Here is an 18,408-nt window from a genome sequence, read left to right on the forward strand (position 1 = left end):
TTTTTAAAAAATATTTTTTCAAAGTTTACGCCAAGGCGTGGATTTTTTTAAAAAAGTTCTCTTACATCAAAATTTATTGTTCTTATTACGAACTAAAATAAAATTTACAATTTTCATAACAAGCCGTTAATAAATCACTTTAACGTAACGTATCTGTTCATTAATAGTTAATTCGAACCAATTCTGAATGCATTAAATATTATGCCTATACTTAATGAAGGCTACTTAACGCTCGTAAGAAAAATTCAATCGAATAATTATTGAAATTAATTGAATGAATGAGACACGACCTACGACAGCTGAGATATTCGATACCGATATAATTAATATTTTTTTCCTAACATCTGGTGATGACATCGTGAGTTAAGAAATTGGATATTGGAGGGGGTCACCCAGGATGGGTTCGCTATCTTTTATTTTTAATTCTAAATTGGGTTTTTTCATCATTTAAAATTCGAAGAAAAATCATCATAATTTCTTCCTCATTCTGAATTGTACCTCACTAACAAATGGGTAGATATCGCCCCGCCCTCTAATGCTGCCCCTCTATTTATAGCCACTGATGTGCTGATCAGTAGCCATTACAATTAAAGAAAAATCGTGCAACGATTTTTCACCATCCACGTGATGTTTCAGCCATGCGATTTTTTTTTATTGGTTATCTGATTGTTCGATCGGTTGATCGAACAGCGATCGAATACATCTTACAGAGTCAGCTTATTATGAGAGCTGTATTTTAATTCTTAATATATTAAAATTAATTAGGCCAGGATAAAATAAACTTTTCCATTTGTAATATAAATTTTTGAATATTTTATTTTTTTTTTTTTTTTTTGAAAAATAATTGTTGGCACAGTGGGACGAAACAAAAATTTTCTTCAATTTTTTCTAGAGCTTTAGATGCCAAAAAAAATCAAGGGTTCTACACAAGGCGTGGATTTTTTGAATTTTTTTTTATAAATATTTTTTTAAGCCGTGGATTTTTTTTTCAAAATATTTTTTTAAGTCTTGGATTTTTTTCAAAACATTTCATCAAGCCGTTGATTTTTAAAAAATTATTTTTTCAAGGCGTGGTTTATTTAAAAAAAAAAATTTTCAAGGCGCGTGGATTTTTTAAAAAAAAATTTTCAAGGCGCGTGGATTTTTTAAAAAAAAATTTCAAGGCTTGGATTTTTTAAAAATATTTTTTCAACTTTCTGATCTCACTTTTCAGGTCGTCACATCTGCTAATTACATAATCGGCTTCGTTGTATATTTCCTCCAATGCAAAATCATACGTTCTGGAGTTCTTGGGGTAGATCGGACAATAGAATTCCAGACAATCTCTCTTGATACCATTCACTTCCTTTACATTGGTTTCACACATTTGGGTCACCTGCTCCAGTTCTGAATTTACTCCTTCATAATCGATTTCGGATGCAAGTTGCTTCAGTTCAGCCAACTTGTTTCTAATAATCTTTACCCATTCCTTTAGTAGACCTTCTGGCCGGTAGAGTATTCTCTCCGTTAAATATGCACATATGGCGTTCAACTCCTGTGCGTCTCGATTAAACCGCCTGTCCATTCTCGTTCTCTCCTTCTCATCAAGTCTTTTTCCAAGACTGTATGGAAAAATCTAACTTTATTTTATTTTCCAAGGCGTGGATTTTTTAAAAAATATTTATTCAGGCCGTGGATTTTTTTGAAAATTTTTTTTCAAGGCGTGGATTTTTTAAAAATATTTTTTTTTTAAAATTTCACATTTTATTTCCTTTGAACCCACTGTGTCTTTGACCAAGGGGCAGTATAAACCTCTCTCTCGGTTTATTTATTTTTAATTTCTCTCTCTCACACACAGAGAAAGTATTGTTATGTTAACAACAAATCTTACCCAAAAATAGTTTGGCTAGCAATGCCGCTCATTCCCTAACCGGCCACAATGGAACTTATAAATATTGAGCTCCAGCAGCCCATAACAGGTAGTTGCAATCAAAACGTTCAACAGTTAACAGCTTACCTGAAAACATAAACAAAGAAGAGAAGTGTTATAATAATTAAAATTAAAAAAAACCTTAAAAAAGAAGACAAGTGTTTGGAAAAAATATATCGAAGTGTAAAATGGATGCAAAAACCTTTAGAGAATTTGGTAAAGCGGCCATCGATTATGTTGCCGATTATATGGAAACCATTAGAGATTGGTTAGTGTGAACTTGAAAAAAAAAATATGATCCCTAAGAAGAAATTTTTATTGTATTTTTTTCTTCCAAAGTGATGTCTTACCCTCCGTCGAACCGGGTTATCTCTTCGACTTATTACCCAAAGATATGCCAGAATCGGGTGAAGATTGGCATACGGTCTTAAAGGATATGGATCGTGTCGTTAAGCCCGGCATGACCCATTGGCAGTCACCGAATATGCATGCCTATTATCCCACAGCCTCATCATTCCCCTCAATTGTGGGTGATATTTTGTGTAACGGTTTCAGTGTCATTGGCTTTAGTTGGGTATGTAACACAAATTCACAATTATTTTAATAATTATTTCCATGGGCAAATTAATTACTGCAAACAAAGTGTGTCAAATAATTTGGCTTAGATTAAAACCATTAAAAAACCTGTTCGGAATAGATGCAACTATTTTCAAGATTAACAGAAGTTAATAACAATACACGTCTTGTGTGGCTGCTTGAAAAAATACTTTTAAAAAATCCACGCCTTGTGAGGATGCTTGAAAAATACTTTTAAAAAATCCACGCTGACCAATTTTAATAGAGCCTCCATTAGAATTTCCTCCACCTTCATCTACTGCTTTCATTGTCCAGCCATCGTTTTTCTTAGGACATTTCTCTCTCCACTCTTCGTTAGCCGGAGGTTTCTTCCCTCGACAATGCACACGTTCGACTGACTTGATACTTTCTTCTTTGTTTTCCATTTTGACTACAGTTTTTGCTGTCTTCTTATAGCCATCATCTTTCTAAAACGGGAAAAGTGATTAAATTTAAACCCTATGTAAATTACCATCTGGGATTAGTAAACTGCATTCTCTTTTAACCCCAAACATCACTTCTTCCTTGGCTTCCACATCCACATTCGGACAACATCACCATCCTGTTTTCTAAGATCAATTCCGGTATCTTCCTTTTTCATAAGCGGGTCCATAGATTTAAACTGCAGGATTTCTTCTTGTTTCTGTTTTTCGTAGTCATCTGTTTCTAATTCTCCAGTTTTTTCTCCAGTCGACTGTCTCCATCATTGCCTTTTGTAACTAAATTCCCTTTGGGGATTAGTGAACTGCATTCCCTTTTAACCCCAAACATCACTTCTTCCTTCCTTGGCTTCCACATCCACATTGGAACAACATCACCATTTTCTTCTTCATTCAGGAGATCAAATTCTAAGATCAATTCCGCTATCTTCCTTTTTCATAAGCGGGTCCATTGATTCTGCTACTTTAAACTGCGGGATATCTTCTTGTTTCTGTTTTTCGTAGTCATCTGTTTCTAATTCATGTTTTTTTTCTCCTGTGGACTGCCTCCATCATTGCCTTTTGTAAGTAAATTCCCTCTATAATGAGGGCTTGCCGGGGGCACCAAAATGTCGTTGGAAGATTCCAGCTTATTATGCAGCTCCTTTTTTACATCAGAGTATATGTCGGCCAGACGATTCAATTTGAAGAACATATTTTCAGAAAACTCCACATTTGAAACTTTTGGAATCAACTTTCTGACCTCCTGATCTGATCTCGGTTAGGGCTTTCTTTTGGGCAAATCACTTTTCAGGTCGTCACATCTGCTAATCACATAGTCGGCTTCGTAGTATATTTCCTCCAATGCAAAATCATACGTTCTGGAGTTCTTGGGGTAGATCGGACAATAGAATTCCAGACAATCTCTCTTCTTTTACAATGGATTCACAAATTTGGGTCACCTGCTCCAGTTCTGAATTTACTCCTTCATCATCGATTTCGGATGCAAGTTGCTTCAGTTTAGCCAACTGGTTTAATCTTTACCCATTCCGTTAGTAGACCTTCTGGCCAGAAGGGTATTCTCTCCGTTAAATATACACATATGGCGTTCAACTCCTGTGCGTCTCGATTAAACCGCCTATCCATTCTCGTTCTCTCCTTCTCATCAAGTCTTTTTTTTCAAGACTCTATGGAATAATCTAATCCTTTAGTAGACATTCTGGCCGGAAGGGTATTCTCTCCGTTATATGTACACATATGGCGTTCAACTCCTGTGCGTCTCGATTAAACCGTTCTCTCCTTCTAATCAAGTCTTTTTTTCCAAGACTCTATGGAAAAATCTAACTCCTTTTTTTATAAAAAACTGTTCACCTCGTAGAACAGATAACCTAACAATTTTTGAGTTCCTCACTCACAATTGCTGTTGTATTTTTTTTATAAGTTTTACTATGTCGTATTTGCAGCCAAGACTTTGCTGGTTCAATTGAGTCTCTTACCACTGGTGGGGAAAACTCAAAAATATTTATAATATTCAGACAGCCGCAGCTCGCCTGTATAATAAATTAAGACACGACACGGTGCTCCCGACCGTTCTTGTTTGAGTGTTTGTAAGGCACTCCTCTGTACAAAATATTATTGAGACACGGTGAGGGCTTGCCGGGGGCACCAAAAATTGAAAGGTTTCAACTACTTCCTTCAGCTTCTTCTCTATGCCCAAATATATATGGAGCATTCTATTAAATTTGAAAAATATGTCTTCAGTGAACACCACACATCCATGTTTTGGAAGCAATAGAGTGAGTTCCATATACAATCTCTTCAAAGACTCAATTTCAATTAGCGCTTTCTCTTTTGACATTTTGGGCAATTCACCTTTCACGTCGTCGCATCGCTCAATTACATAATCGACTTCAAGGAATATTTTTCTCAAATCACTTCTCTGATTTAAACGCTCTCCGTATATTTTTTATTTTTAAAATTATCGGAATACAACCGATAACCGGTTATATTCCGATTTAATATTTTCGGCGCCAATTTTAAACTCCATTTTCTGAAGCTCCTGCAATTCCCCCTCAAGTATATTCATCTATTCCATCAATTTGACCATTTTGCGGAAGGCCCAATTGATGGATTTTTTTTAAACTCCACGCCTTGTGTGGATCTCCTTATATACATTCTATACTAATTCTAGATCTGTCTTATTCTAGATTAATCTCAACGACTACTTTCGAGTATTTTCTTCAATTCAGTAACCACGAATCAGAACTACTTATATTGTAACTTATCAATGTAGGGTTCTCTAATTAAAATATATGTGTTGCCAATTAAGTAATCAATCACAATATTCAACACCTTGTGGATCCTTAAAAAAATTAAAGTAAAATATAAACCAAAAAATTCCACAGTCCACAATAAACACTGTCCTCTTTGCTTTGTTCCCATAAATTTCCCATTTGAAGTCGGCCCTGCCATTAAATTGTTACTTAGTCACCGTTATTGTTGTTGTAGCTTTTATCTCTTTCTTCACACCTTCAACTTGAAAATTAATTCTTGTTGTTGTAATAAACCAAAGAAATAACTACAATAACAAAAAGTAACAACCGCCATTAAGAAGAAAATAAACACAGATCTTTAAGGTTCACTTTCACTCAGGACAGAGGGGGAAACAAGTTTTCATTTACTCAGTGTTGGAACCCTCATCTAAAAAAAATGGTCCATCATGATCATCAATAAATTACAACCGATTGATTGTTTGGCTTTTTAATTTTTATTATCTTTTTTCACACCTTTTATGTTTTATTTTGATTTGTTGTTGTTCTTCTCTTCGCATTTGGTATGCCTTAATTTATTCAAAACAGATTTGATAACACTTGTTTAGTATACACCCAGCCCTATTAGATAATAACTGTTTCTTTTATTTTCTTTTCAAAATTAATGGGTTCGAATTTATGTCAAATAAAAAATGTTTCAAATAACTCGGCGAAGTTATGTTAATGTTGTTGAGCCCCCATTATTTCCATTTGAATGAAAGTTGATATGGATTTCATGGTCTTCGCCTGCATAAGAAAAGGCCAAGACGTGTGATCTTCGGCAGGCAAATGAAGAAAACCTGGAGTCTGTTGTATGAAAAAATCCCTGTAATTCTCTATATGAAGGCATGAAGACTTCGTGGTTGTCACCTTCATTAAAAAGACAAGAAATTCCGGGAATTCTCCATACGATGGCATGAGGACTTCCTAATATGATGAGATGCACTTCTTCATAAAAAAACCCCCCTAAACTCGAATTGATATAAAGAACTCTTATCTAAGTAATTAAAGGCCTGGCGACTTCGCTACATAAAATATACCTAAGACCCTCTTTTGGGAAAATATCGAGGCCAACATATGATCAATAATACTTTAGCTGATTATATGAATAAGTCAGTATTCATGTCCTCTCTAGACCAGAAGTCATCAGTTGGCTCGAGACAGAAAATTTGTTCTATTAGCCGAACATAAAAAGATTTCCAGGAGCATCGATCTTGTGTACAGGTTTTTCAATTTAAAAGAGCCTGCTTCGAGATATTCCCATTGAATAATTGGCTTTCCCCTTCTGCGTGAAACATCAGTTGGCTCGCTTTTATATGCCTTTGCCGTAGTCGCTGCAGTCAGATACGTTTGACAATGTCCATGACCGTGTACAGATGACATATCTTATGGTTCATTTGGGGACATAGATCTTTCGTAGAATTGGTCTTGTTCCTAAATTGCTTACTTCGAGCATAGTTGCATCTGTTGGCCCATACTATCCATTTCCGAATTTCAATACTGATGTCATTTGGTTTATCAATCGCAGATCCCACAGCTATCTATGTGTCCGAAATGAATTAGTTCAAAGAGACTATTCCATAAAAGGAACGACCGGTACTATGTCCGATGCTTAAGCTCATCTAATTCCATTTAATCGTTTACCTTTGTTCCAGTTCACCTGGTTCCTTTTTATCCAATCGTTCATTTAGTTCATTCCGTTCATTGCCCGCATTAAGTGACATATACCATTGAACGATGGAACAAAAAGGGAACTAGTTTATTTTAAAAGGAGCAAACCGAAAATATCGGTACGTTTCGATATTTTAACTTCCGCTTTATATTTCCATCGAATTCGTGGCCTTAACCTTTTGCATTAACCATCAGTTGGCTGGGTTTCGTCTGTCTTTTGAGCTGGGGCATCCTCATCCATTTGCACAACATGGCCTAGCCACTGTAGTCGCAACAGCTCCGTATATAGATGATATAACTCGTGGTTCAGTCGACGCAGATCGGATATTTCTTCTCTCAAATACTCCATGAGCTGCTTCATATGTTTGCGCAAGTATACCAGCACGGGTAGTATCTTCGTCTTGTGGTGTGTGAGTTTAGTCTGGCGAGAGGAGGTCCTGTTCCTAAATTGCTTAGTTAGACCATAGTAGCATCTGTTGGGCAATACTATCATTTTCCGAATCTCAATACTGATGTCATTTTATAGAGGTATCAAGGGGTTTAAATCATTGACACAGTTGTTACGGTCTTCTCGTCATTTACTGACAGAACCTCTTTGGCAGACTTCTTCCCAATTTGTTCGAATGTGGCCACAAATAAAATTTCTGACATCAATGCTGTTGTTTTCAAATTCCACAGTTGTTCCGAGTCTACTGTAGTCTTGCGCGTTGGTATGTATAACTTTTTCAGACCGCTTCTCAAATTGTTCAAAGTTGGCTGTTATCGCTCGTAACGTTCGACATATTATGTAGATGTCATCGTCGTAGCCTAGAAACATATATTCGTTGTTGTACCGAGTGTCACTTCTGTTCACCCTTGCATCTCGATTGAACTTTTCCAGCAGTATGTTTAATAGGTCACACGACAAACTGCCATTTTGTCTGAACCCTCGTTCCGAGAAGTTCTATCCAACTTTAACTGCATACCTAGGCCCTGTAAAAGTTATCTTGCAGTGCCAAGTTATTTAATGCACGGTACACAGGACGCTGTTTCGATCATTCATTCTTCTAGCCAAATTGTACTGTGCATGCTCCTGATCAGCATCTGCCCACCTATCTTGAATAGTTCGGCTGATAACCCATTGGCAGTAATTTGAACATGACATTCTTCTGAAGCGTTTTACGTCTTCAAGATTTCCATGATAAACTGGGGGATATTTTTTCAATATGTTTGAGAAGATTCGGCTCGAAGGACCACTGTTTGAAAAGTACACTGATTGGATGTTAAATCGCTTCTGATTTTATTGAAAATATAAATTCACTTAAGTACTCTATCACTTATTATGAGCACTTATCACTAGAACTACTTGCTGAGCGCATTATTCCCTTTACTGCAGACACGCCCCAGCAGCTCACACAATCATTATCACTTACGCACACTTATCTATGGAAATATATTTATGTTAGGCACTTAAATATTTTATGATCTATACACTTCGAAAATTATGTCCATATTTTTAACGAAATATTATGTTTCCCAATATTCCCAATTTTACAGATCTGCAGCCCGGCCTGCACCGAACTCGAAGTAGTTGTCATGGATTGGTTGGCCAAATTCCTCAAACTGCCAGAACATTTCTTGCACAGCACCGAAGGACCAGGCGGTGGTGTTATACAAGGTTCCGCCTCTGAAGCAATTTTGGTAGCTGTAATGGCGGCCCGCGAACAAGCTGTCAAGCAAATGAAGGAATCTCATCCCGAGATAAGTGAAAGTGATATTCGTGGAAAATTGATAGCCTATTCGAGTGATCAAAGTAATAGCTGCGTTGAAAAGGCTGGGGTATTGGCTGCTGTGCCACTACGTCTCCTACCAGTTGGTGATGATTTAATCTTTAAGGGAGAAATTTTGCAGAAGGCCATTGAGGAGGATAAGGCCAAGGGTTTGATACCAATTATATGCATTGCCACAATGGGTACCACGGGTACTTGTGCTTTCGATGATATTACCTCCCTGGCGGAGGTTTGTAATCGCAACAATGTTTGGTTACATGTTGATGCTGCCTATGCTGGTTCGGCCTTGGCTTTGGATGAATATTCGGAGCTCAGAAATGGTTTGGAGTTGGTGGATTCGCTAAATTTCAATCTGCACAAATTCCTCATGGTAAATTTCGATTGCACTGCCATGTGGCTGAAGGATGCCAACAAAGTGGTGGACAGCTTCAATGTTGATCGCATCTATTTGAAACACAAATACGAAGGACAAACACAGATCCCCGATTTCCGCCATTGGCAAATTCCACTGGGAAGACGTTTCCGTGCTCTAAAAGTTTGGATTACTTTCCGCACTGTGGGCGCCGAAGGCCTGAGGGCTAATGTCCGCAAACACATTGCCCTGGCCGAACGTTTCGAACAGAAACTCTTAGCTGATCCACGATTTGAAATGGTTACCAAACGTTGTTTGGGTTTAGTTTGTTTCCGCCCAAAGGGTGATAATAAGAGGACTACAGACTTGCTGAGTCTTATCACCGAACGTAAGAAGATCTATATGATCCAGGCAAAATATCGTGATCAACATTTCTTACGTTTTGTGGTGTGCGGCATGGACCCTAAGGAGGAAGATATTGATTTTGCCTGGCAGGAAATCCAGCAACAAATGAATGTCGTGTTGGAGAGGGAAATTGAGGCGACGCCTTTGAAGGCGGACATTAATTCAATTAGTCAACAATTATCAAAGGATTTGATTTTATCGCACTCGGAGAAGTCGAAGTGAGGAGGAGATTTTTTATTCTTTAAGAAAAACATGATATTTTTTATTTTGTAATTTATTTTTTAAGTGTTTAATATTTATATGTATGTAAGAATTTAATAAAAAATCCACCTTCGAGTTAATTGAATATTTTATTATAAAGTAAATATTTGTCTATGGTACTTATAGGCGTGTTGAGGATCTTGAAGGAGCATTTTCCAAACCTAGAATAAATAAGTGATGACTGTATAGATTCTATAGCACCTAGCCAATATGAGGTCTTACTTACTTAGTTGGCTTGAGGCAGAACATTTGTTTCATAAATCGAGCTTAAAAAAGATTTCCAGACGCGTCGGTCTTGTGAGCCGCTCTTCCAATTTGAAATAGCATGTTTCAAGATGTTGTCTTCCACTTGGTATTTCCATCGAGTTCATGACCTTCCCATTCTGCGTGATCCATCCGTTGGTTCACTTGTATATGCCTTCTCACAAAATGATAGCCACCGTCGCTGCAGCTCGATACGTCTAACTATGCCACTATTAGACCTGTGGAGAGTTTTCCCATAGTGTGCGTTATAAAATCTCAGCAAATCTTCTGTAATACAAAATTCTGTCGACGCAGATCGGCCCGTAAATCTTTCGGAGAATCTTTCTCCGTGCTTCAGATTCATACACCAGCACGGGTAGTATCAGTGTCTCGTAGAGTGTGAGTTTGGTCCGGCGAGAGGTGGCCTTGTTTTTGAATTGCTTACTCAGACCATAGTAGCATCTGTTGGCCACCACTATGAGGTCAGAATAGCAATTAATCGGCTGAAGAATTATAAAGCAGTAGATGCCAATGGGTTACCAGCCGAACTGACCAGTGGTTAGATGCTGATCAGGATCATGCACCAACTGATAAGTACAAACCTCTGCATTCTGTTTCCCGTGCAGTAAAAAAAAAAGACACGACGCATATGAAGTGCTATCCAGCGTGCTATGTAAACGACTAAAGCCAATATTCAATGACATTATTGGACCTGCCAATTTTCACATTGGAAAATCCTAGAAGGGGCCCACGAAAAACACATCGATACACTCCATCTATTCGTTTACTATAAAGCCGCATTCGACATCCATATCCCTGCTCAAGGCGTTTAAAGCCTAGTCTGCGTTCGGCATTCCAGCGAAATTAATACGGCTCTGCGGAAGGTCGAAGTGGCACAAAGTCGGTGTGCAAAATGATTTGAAAAAGAAATGTCCTCTTGCCAGTCACCTGCATATTCAAAATAATTTGAACAGAATTTTATATTACAGAAGATTTGATCGCTGGAGTGTTTTAAGATAAGATTTTAAAATCCCAGACGTAATGCTGATAAGAAGCACACAATGCGAAAATTCCCCACAAATCAAATTCTATTATTAGAACAAATGGTTTATTGATACGTATTAGGTATTTCAAACACCTAGGCTAAGCTAGAATAGTTTAAATAGTACCTAAGAATAATTATTTTACAATAAAATCGGTGCCTTACAACCACTCATGAAGAACGGTCGGGAGCACCATGGTACATTTATTTATAGTACAGACGAGCTGCGGTTGTCTGCAGATTTAACAGTCGTAAAGGACCTCTCGGAGGCTTTTCAATACCGTTCAATGTCACAGTTTATCTTTGACCTATTTAATTTTCTGCTGGGAAAATCCATTCGAGATGAAAAGGTGAACAGAAATGGCACTTGGTACACCATGCCGCATACGTTACTCGCCTACGCTCATGACATCGACATGATGTGTCGAACATTTGCGAGGTGTAAGAGCTACCTTTGAACGAATGGAAAAGTGTGACTGACAATAAACGGCGAAAATACCAAGCTGATTGTATTAACGCGCATGACGTCTAGTAGACTCGGACCAACAGGGGAACATGAAAACTACTCTCTCAGGATTCCGCAGACATACGAAAGAGTACCTATTAATGGCATAAAGATTGGGGCACAAATTTGATGGAAAGATCAAGTGGAAGATAACATATCGAAACATTGTCTTTCAAATTGGAAAAACTGCACACAACACCGATGCGCCTGGAAATTTTTTAAGCTCGTCACTCAATTCGGTAAATTAATGTGAAGAACTTACAAAGCGGCTCTGGCTAGCTATGTGGTACCAGTGTGACCTGCGAATACTAGTACTGTGCAATGGAGAAATATTCAGACTTGTCAGAACGCCGCCATGAGAACAGCAACAGGTTGCCTCCTCGTGACACCGGTGGACCATCTTCATGAGAAGACGTAGATCCTTCCCTAACGTCAGCATAGTAATATGCTGTCGTTCCAATACCTTCTCGGGTGCTTCAGGAACAAATTGATCATAAAAATACGAACATAATTTACGCAGTGTGGATCATAAACTATTTAAGTGCCTAACATAAATATATTTCCATAGATGAGTGCGTGTAAGTGATAATTCTTGTGTGAGCTTCTGGGTGCATCAATAATAAAGGCAATCCAACTGATAATGCGCTCAGCAAGGGACAAGCCAATAGTTCTAGTGATAAGTGCACAGAATAAGATACCCTAAGATTTCTATGATCGTCTAGCACTTAAGTGAATTTATATTTTTAATACAATCAGAAGCGATTTAACATCTCATCAGTGCGCTCTTCAAACAGTGGTCCTTCTAGCCGTGTAATTTCTTAAACACAAATGATGCTAAGTATCATATGGTGGATAAGACTCTCCCACCTTAGCGTGTCAGGAAGGTTCTGGTCCGCAAATTTGGTTTTTTTTAAAGAATATTTTTTTCCAAAAACTATGCGTCCCGCAAACGTAGAATATATAGTATTTTTTTTCCAAAGGACTATTTGATCAGTAATAATGAACCCAAAGCAAAGTCTAAATTTACGTGGGTTAGCTCTCATGTGTCCTTAATTTTTAATTAGAAAAAGTTGGATCCAATACATGATAATAAAATACAAATAATAATAATAAAAATTGCATTAATGTTTAACGATTGTTTTTGGCACCCAACGTTAAAAAACACATTCGTTCCAAATGCGAGTCCCTCTCAACAATCTAATATAAGAATAACTTTTTTTAATTTTCCCACAAGTTATGTGTTTTACTCGGTAACTTTGTGGTCGTCGGTGTTTTTGGATATAAATATATCGAGATTTTAAAGCATACCGGCATTTTAAGCGTGTTGCTTATTACTTCTCTTTCGGTTATATATAATCATTGTATTAATAACCGGTAACATCTTCTTGAGATACGTAAAAAGAGAGCTTTTCTGGCACACGCCATAAAATATGTGTGCCAATAAGTCCATTGTGAAAATGTTTAACGTATGATTTCCAAAAATATACTTGGGGGTTACAAGGTGTTATAAAACATCATGTTTGTTTTTAGATGTTAATATCTTTGGAAAGAAGTCTGGACATCACCAGGGCTTGTCCTTACCATTCACAACTTATATTGGTGTAGTCTTTGTTTGCGATTTTGCGGTTAAGATCTTCAATGTGAATTGAATATTTTTTTTTATTTATAAATTTCGGAATAAATTATTTTATACCGCAAACCGGTACCGGCTTTAATGTGTATCACGTTTCGTTAACGTGGTATTTCCTGAGGATGCAATTTTAATTGCCGAACATAGAATTATAAAGAGGAAAAGATATTAATGTGAGGTATACAACTGCATCGATCTACGTTGCGCTAGAAGGGGAAAATATACCAAAGGGAAGGTGGTTGTAGTGTGGAATGACCTTGTTATAGAGGAGGATGTCCTTTTGTCCATCTACTTCAATAGGATTATGGAGGAACCGGGACATTATAAATCCCAAAATGGAGTGGATGAACTGCATATACAGTGAACTCTCGATAATGTGAACTAATTAATGTCGGGGTTGTTTACATTTTCGAATTTATTCACAATAAGTAAATATTTATTGAACTCTAATTCCCTGATTTGTTCAATACTTTAATGTCAGAGTGTTCATAATTTCGAGAGTTCACTGTATGTCTAAGTTCCGTTATGTGTATTAGCATACATAGTTCTTAAGCAATATGTTTATATTGTATAATTTGTAGATGTAATATACGAGCACTCGAATTGCATGGATCAGTATTAATAGTGTGGAAAAATGTCCGCATAATTGTTCAAACCCGATAAATTTGTAAGCCAATAATAACAAATGTTGGGTCAGGAAGATACTGCGGCAAAGAAATGGCCTCAAATCTGTACCTTGAAACTGTAAAAGTTCGAAGATGAAGAAAAAAATCCCTACGGATATTTTCAGTGAATGAGAAGTGTATTTTAAATTTTTTGACTAGTACGTAATGCCAGTAATACCGGAATATGCACTCAGATGTGGTTTCAAATTTGAAGCAGGTGATTTAAAATACAATGTTCCATAGTACCTTCAGATGAACGGTTGCATCAAATAGAACTGTCCACCTGTTCAAAAATAATGAATATGAACTAAAATACTGGACCTAGTTCCTTCCGATCGTTCATTGTTTGGTATAGATTTAGATAATCTAGTTCACGGAGCCATTGATTTTAAACGATTTTAATTATTTTCCATAATAATAAATAAAATTATTATTTATTTCCTTTAAAAACATCCACCTATGGAGTCGCCCTCTATTGGTACAAAGCAAATCAAAGAATTGGGTTCGTCCATTAGATTTGGTTCGTGTATTAAATAAATTTACTCCATGTCATCACTAGCGACCTCTGGTTGTATTAAGCAAAACTACCACATGCTTTTCAAACTGTTCGACAATGTACATAAACTGGTATAACAGAACAGCTGAGGCCACTCAGCTGTCTTCACATTGTTGAGAAAATCGATTAGTCATTAATCGATATATTTATTTTTATAACACAAACAGAAACAAAAAACTTGACGTAAATAAACAAAAATATACAACAAAATTTTTCGTGATTAAATTTTCTTGTGGCTACGATTTGGAATTCTAGACATTAATTACTTATAGGAAAAATTTGCGGATCTCTTGTGAGTAATTAAAGGAAATTAACAGTTCGCACCTGCCATGCAATGGTAAGTTTGATGGGCATTTTGTTTGCAATGAAAAACTGACGAAAAAATGTTCTTGTTTTTGTTGTATTTTTTTGGAAGAAATAGGAAACGGATATAAAAAAATAATTTCGTTATATTTTTGAGGGTATGACGAAGAAGGGTTTAGAGGGTTTCATAAAACAATATGCTAATAATGGGAACTTTAATCTATAGGTCACCTTGAAGAATACCAATAGCAGACTTGGAAATTGGCAGGAAATATGTCAACTGAAGTATTCAAAAGTCGTGGGTTCAACCAGTTATTCAAAATATATCCAATTCATTGAATAATAAATAAAAAGAGCTGAAGGGAAAATATGTGGATCCTTTTAGAAGAAACTTTATAGGCAATCTGAAGGAAGGAAGTCCTAAAAATCAGCTCAAAGGGTATTTAAAGGCCTCTATAGGCCATCTAAAAGGAGTCTCTATAGACGATCTAAATTGATCCTCTATAGGCGAGCTGAATGAGTCCCTATAGGCTAGCTAAAGGGAGACTGTAAAAACAAGTTGAAGGAAGTCTCTATAGGCCACCTAAAGGAAGATTCGGTTGACCAGCTGAAAGAAGCCTTTATATGCGAACGTAAAGGGAGGCTCTATAATTAATAAAAGGAAGTAATTTAAAAAGAGTCAGTATAGCCGATCTGAATGGATCCTCTATAGGCGTGCTGAGTGGATCCTCTATAGACTACCTGAGCCCTACACGCGGGCTTAATGGAGAGTCTATAGGCGAGCTAAAGGGAGCCTATATAGGCGATATGAAGGGAGCCCCTATAGGCGATCCGGATGGAGTCTCTTCATGACAAACTGAAGTCACAGAGAAATCTCACTATAGACTGAAGAGCTGAAGAGAATCCCAATATAAGTCTTAAAAAAATATTATTTAAAGAAACAACGCCTGTAGGTCCTTCGAAAAAATATTCTTTTAAGAAACAACGCCTGTAGGTCCTTCGAAAAAAATATTCTTTCATGAAACCAAGCCTTTAGATCCTTAGAAAAATTTTCTTTCAGGAAACCAAGCCTGTAGATCCATAGAAAAAATTTCTTTCAGGAAACCAAGCCTGCAGGTCCTTAGAAAAAAATATTCTTTCAGGAAGCCAAGCCTGTAGATCCTTACAAAAATATCCTTTAAAGAAACCACGCCTGTAGGTCCATGAAAAAATTCCTTTAATGAAACCACGCCTGTAGGTCCTTAGAAAAAATTCCTTTAATGAAACCACGCCTGTAGGTCCTTAGAAAAAAATCCTTTAATGAAACCACGCCTGTAGGTCCTTAGAAAAAATATTCTTTAAAGAAACCACGCCTGTAGGTCCTTAGAAACAATTTTCTTTAAAGAAACCACGCCTGTAGGTCCATAGAAACAATATTCTTTAATGAAACCACGCCTGTAGTTCCTAAGAAAAAATATTCTTTAAATAACCCACTACAGCGGTTCCTTAGAAAAAAAATTCTAGAAAAAAATATTCTTTAAAGAAACCACGCCTGTAGGTCATTAGGAAAAAATATCCTTTGAAGAAACCACGCCTGTAGGTCCTTAGAAAAAATATTCATTAAAGAAAGCACGCCTGTCGGTACTTAGAAAAAATATCCTTTAATGAAACCACGCCTATAGGTTCTTAGAAAAAATATTCTTTAAACAATCCACGCCTTGTATAGGTCCCCTAAAAATATTTTTAAAAATCCGCACCTGTAGGTCCTTGAAAAATATTTTTGATTGATGATCCTTTGTTCTCTTCCCTTTCTTTCCAGTTTCAAAAATGCCCGTCGGAAAATTTTCAATGCCACCACACTTAAAACCGAAATCCCCCATGATGCTACACGGAAGTCCGTGAACGATATACAAACTGTGATAATTGGAGCTGGGTTAGCGGGCCTATCGGCCGCAAATCATCTCATTAAGAATGGCTTTAAGCGTACCATAGTCCTGGAGGCCACCGATCGTTATGGTGGCCGTATTAATTCGCAACATTTTGGTGATGCCTTCTGTGAGCTGGGGGCGAAGTGGATAACAATTGACGCCTCCCATAATAGTGTTTATGAATTGTTGCAGCAGCGATCCGGGTTAACCAAGAAAATTCAACAGAAAGAGGAGACTCTCTACATTAATACCAAAGGCAATAAAATTAATCGGCATCTACCGGAAATGGTGGATATCTTTTTTAAGAAGCTGTGTGCAGGAGTGGAGTTGAAGAATCGTTATGCCAAGGGCAATTTACATGAGTTGGATAATGTCTATAGCTATTTCCAGGCGGAAAGTACGAAGCTCATTAATTCGATGTTCAAAGAAAAGGAACGCCATCTGGTGGCGGATATTTTCAATGCTTTGATGAAGGATTTCGGTGGCAAATTGGGTTGCAATCTGGAGTATTTAAATATTGAACAGTTGATTAAATTTAAAAATCAATTTGCCTATCCGATTTACATACCCACCGGAATGAATAGCATACTGGAAGATGTCATCGTGGATATTGATAGTGAAAACCTGCTGATAGGCCGGCCAGTGGGGGAGATTAAATGGTTAAGTGGTCCCATGGATAGAGGGGAGGCCAAGAAAGCGGTCAATTGCCTGGATGGTTCGGCAATCAATGCAGATCACATTATCTGCACCGTACCCCTAGGGGTGTTGAAAACATTTGCCGGAGTGATGTTTAAACCCCCTCTGCCGGCTGAAAAACTAAATGCCATTAAAAATTTAGGTTTCGGCAGTCCGGTGAAAATTTATTTCGAATATAAAAACCCATTACCCTCATGGTTTGTGGCGAATCTGCGACCCCTGTGGTCGTCAGAGGAACATTTGCAGGATCGCCATTGGACCAAACAGGTGGTGGAAATTGCAAAGGCACCCAGCAGCAATCATGTTTTGGAAATTGCCATCGGCGGGGCGTACTATGATGAAATTGAAAAATTACCCGACACTGAGGTCATCGATGAAATAACCAAACTGCTAAGGCTGTGTTTAAAAAATCCAAAGATTCCCTATCCCGAGGAAGTGTTGAGGTCAAATTGGAGCAGTAGTGCTTGCTATTTAGGTGGACGACCCTATTTCTCTACCAACAGTAGTGCTCAGGATATTCAGACGCTATCACAGCCATTGGGTATGACAGCGCCAAGTTTACTTTTTGCCGGGGATGCTACAATTCTGAATGGGTTTGGTACGGTGGATGGGGCCCGGATGAGTGGTATACGAGAGGCTCAACGTATTATCGATTACTATAAGAAGTAGTAAAATTTTATTTTATTTTTTGGATAAGGATATACCAAAATATTATTAATAAATTAATTTATTTAAATTTTTAAATTATTGCGGACGAATAAATTATTAACTAAAAATTAAATTTTAAATAAAAATGGCTATTTTATTTAAAAATATTTTTTCAAGACGTGGATTTTTTAAAATTATTTTTTCAAAGGCGTGGATTTTTTAAAATTATTTTTCCAAAGGCTGGATTTATTTTAAAATTATTTTTTCAAAGGCGTGGATTTTTTAAAATTATTATTTCAAAGGCGTGGATTTTTTAAAAAAAATCTTTTCAAGGCGTGGATTTTTTAAAAATATTTTTTTAAGGCGTGGATTTTTTAAAAATATTTTTTAAAGGCGTGGATTTTTTAAAATTATTTTTTCAAAGGCGTGGATTTTTTAAAATTATTTTTTCAAAGGCGTGGATTTTTTTAAAAATATTTTTCAAGGACTATCCAAAGCGTGGA

The 18,408-nt window shown here is 37.0% G+C and overlaps 2 protein-coding genes across 2 annotated transcripts; both read left to right on the plus strand.

The window, feature by feature from the left end:
- Positions 1-2,094: 2,094 nt before the first annotated feature.
- LOC133338736 (3,4-dihydroxyphenylacetaldehyde synthase 2) lies at positions 2,095-9,671 on the plus strand. The gene is made up of 3 exons (XM_061546858.1): positions 2,095-2,177; positions 2,249-2,483; positions 8,460-9,671. The coding sequence occupies exons 1-3, from the start codon at positions 2,098-2,100 to the stop codon at positions 9,669-9,671; spliced, it is 1,527 nt and encodes a 508-aa protein (XP_061402842.1). The 5' UTR covers positions 2,095-2,097.
- Positions 9,672-14,680: 5,009 nt separating this feature from the next.
- LOC133338737 (protein anon-37Cs) lies at positions 14,681-17,926 on the plus strand. Its single transcript, XM_061546859.1, has 2 exons — positions 14,681-14,688; positions 16,453-17,926. The coding sequence occupies exons 1-2, from the start codon at positions 14,681-14,683 to the stop codon at positions 17,924-17,926; spliced, it is 1,482 nt and encodes a 493-aa protein (XP_061402843.1).
- Positions 17,927-18,408: the final 482 nt, after the last annotated feature.

Source organism: Musca vetustissima, unplaced genomic scaffold (genome assembly GCF_032173495.1).
Source record: "Musca vetustissima isolate MV318-11 ecotype Yass unplaced genomic scaffold, APGP_CSIRO_Mvet_v1 utg12465, whole genome shotgun sequence".
In the NCBI taxonomy this organism is placed as follows: domain Eukaryota; kingdom Metazoa; phylum Arthropoda; class Insecta; order Diptera; family Muscidae; genus Musca; species Musca vetustissima.

Excerpts from the sequence above, each read along its gene's own strand:
- LOC133338736 (XM_061546858.1), top strand. The coding sequence starts at position 2,098 with ATGGATGCAAAAACCTTTAGAGAATTTGGTAAAGCGGCCATCGATTAT. Across the intron at positions 2,178-2,248 it reads ATGGAAACCATTAGAGATTG|TGATGTCTTACCCTCCGTCG; the intron begins GTTAGTGTGAAC and ends TTTCTTCCAAAG. Across the intron at positions 2,484-8,459 it reads GTGTCATTGGCTTTAGTTGG|ATCTGCAGCCCGGCCTGCAC; the intron begins GTATGTAACACA and ends CCAATTTTACAG.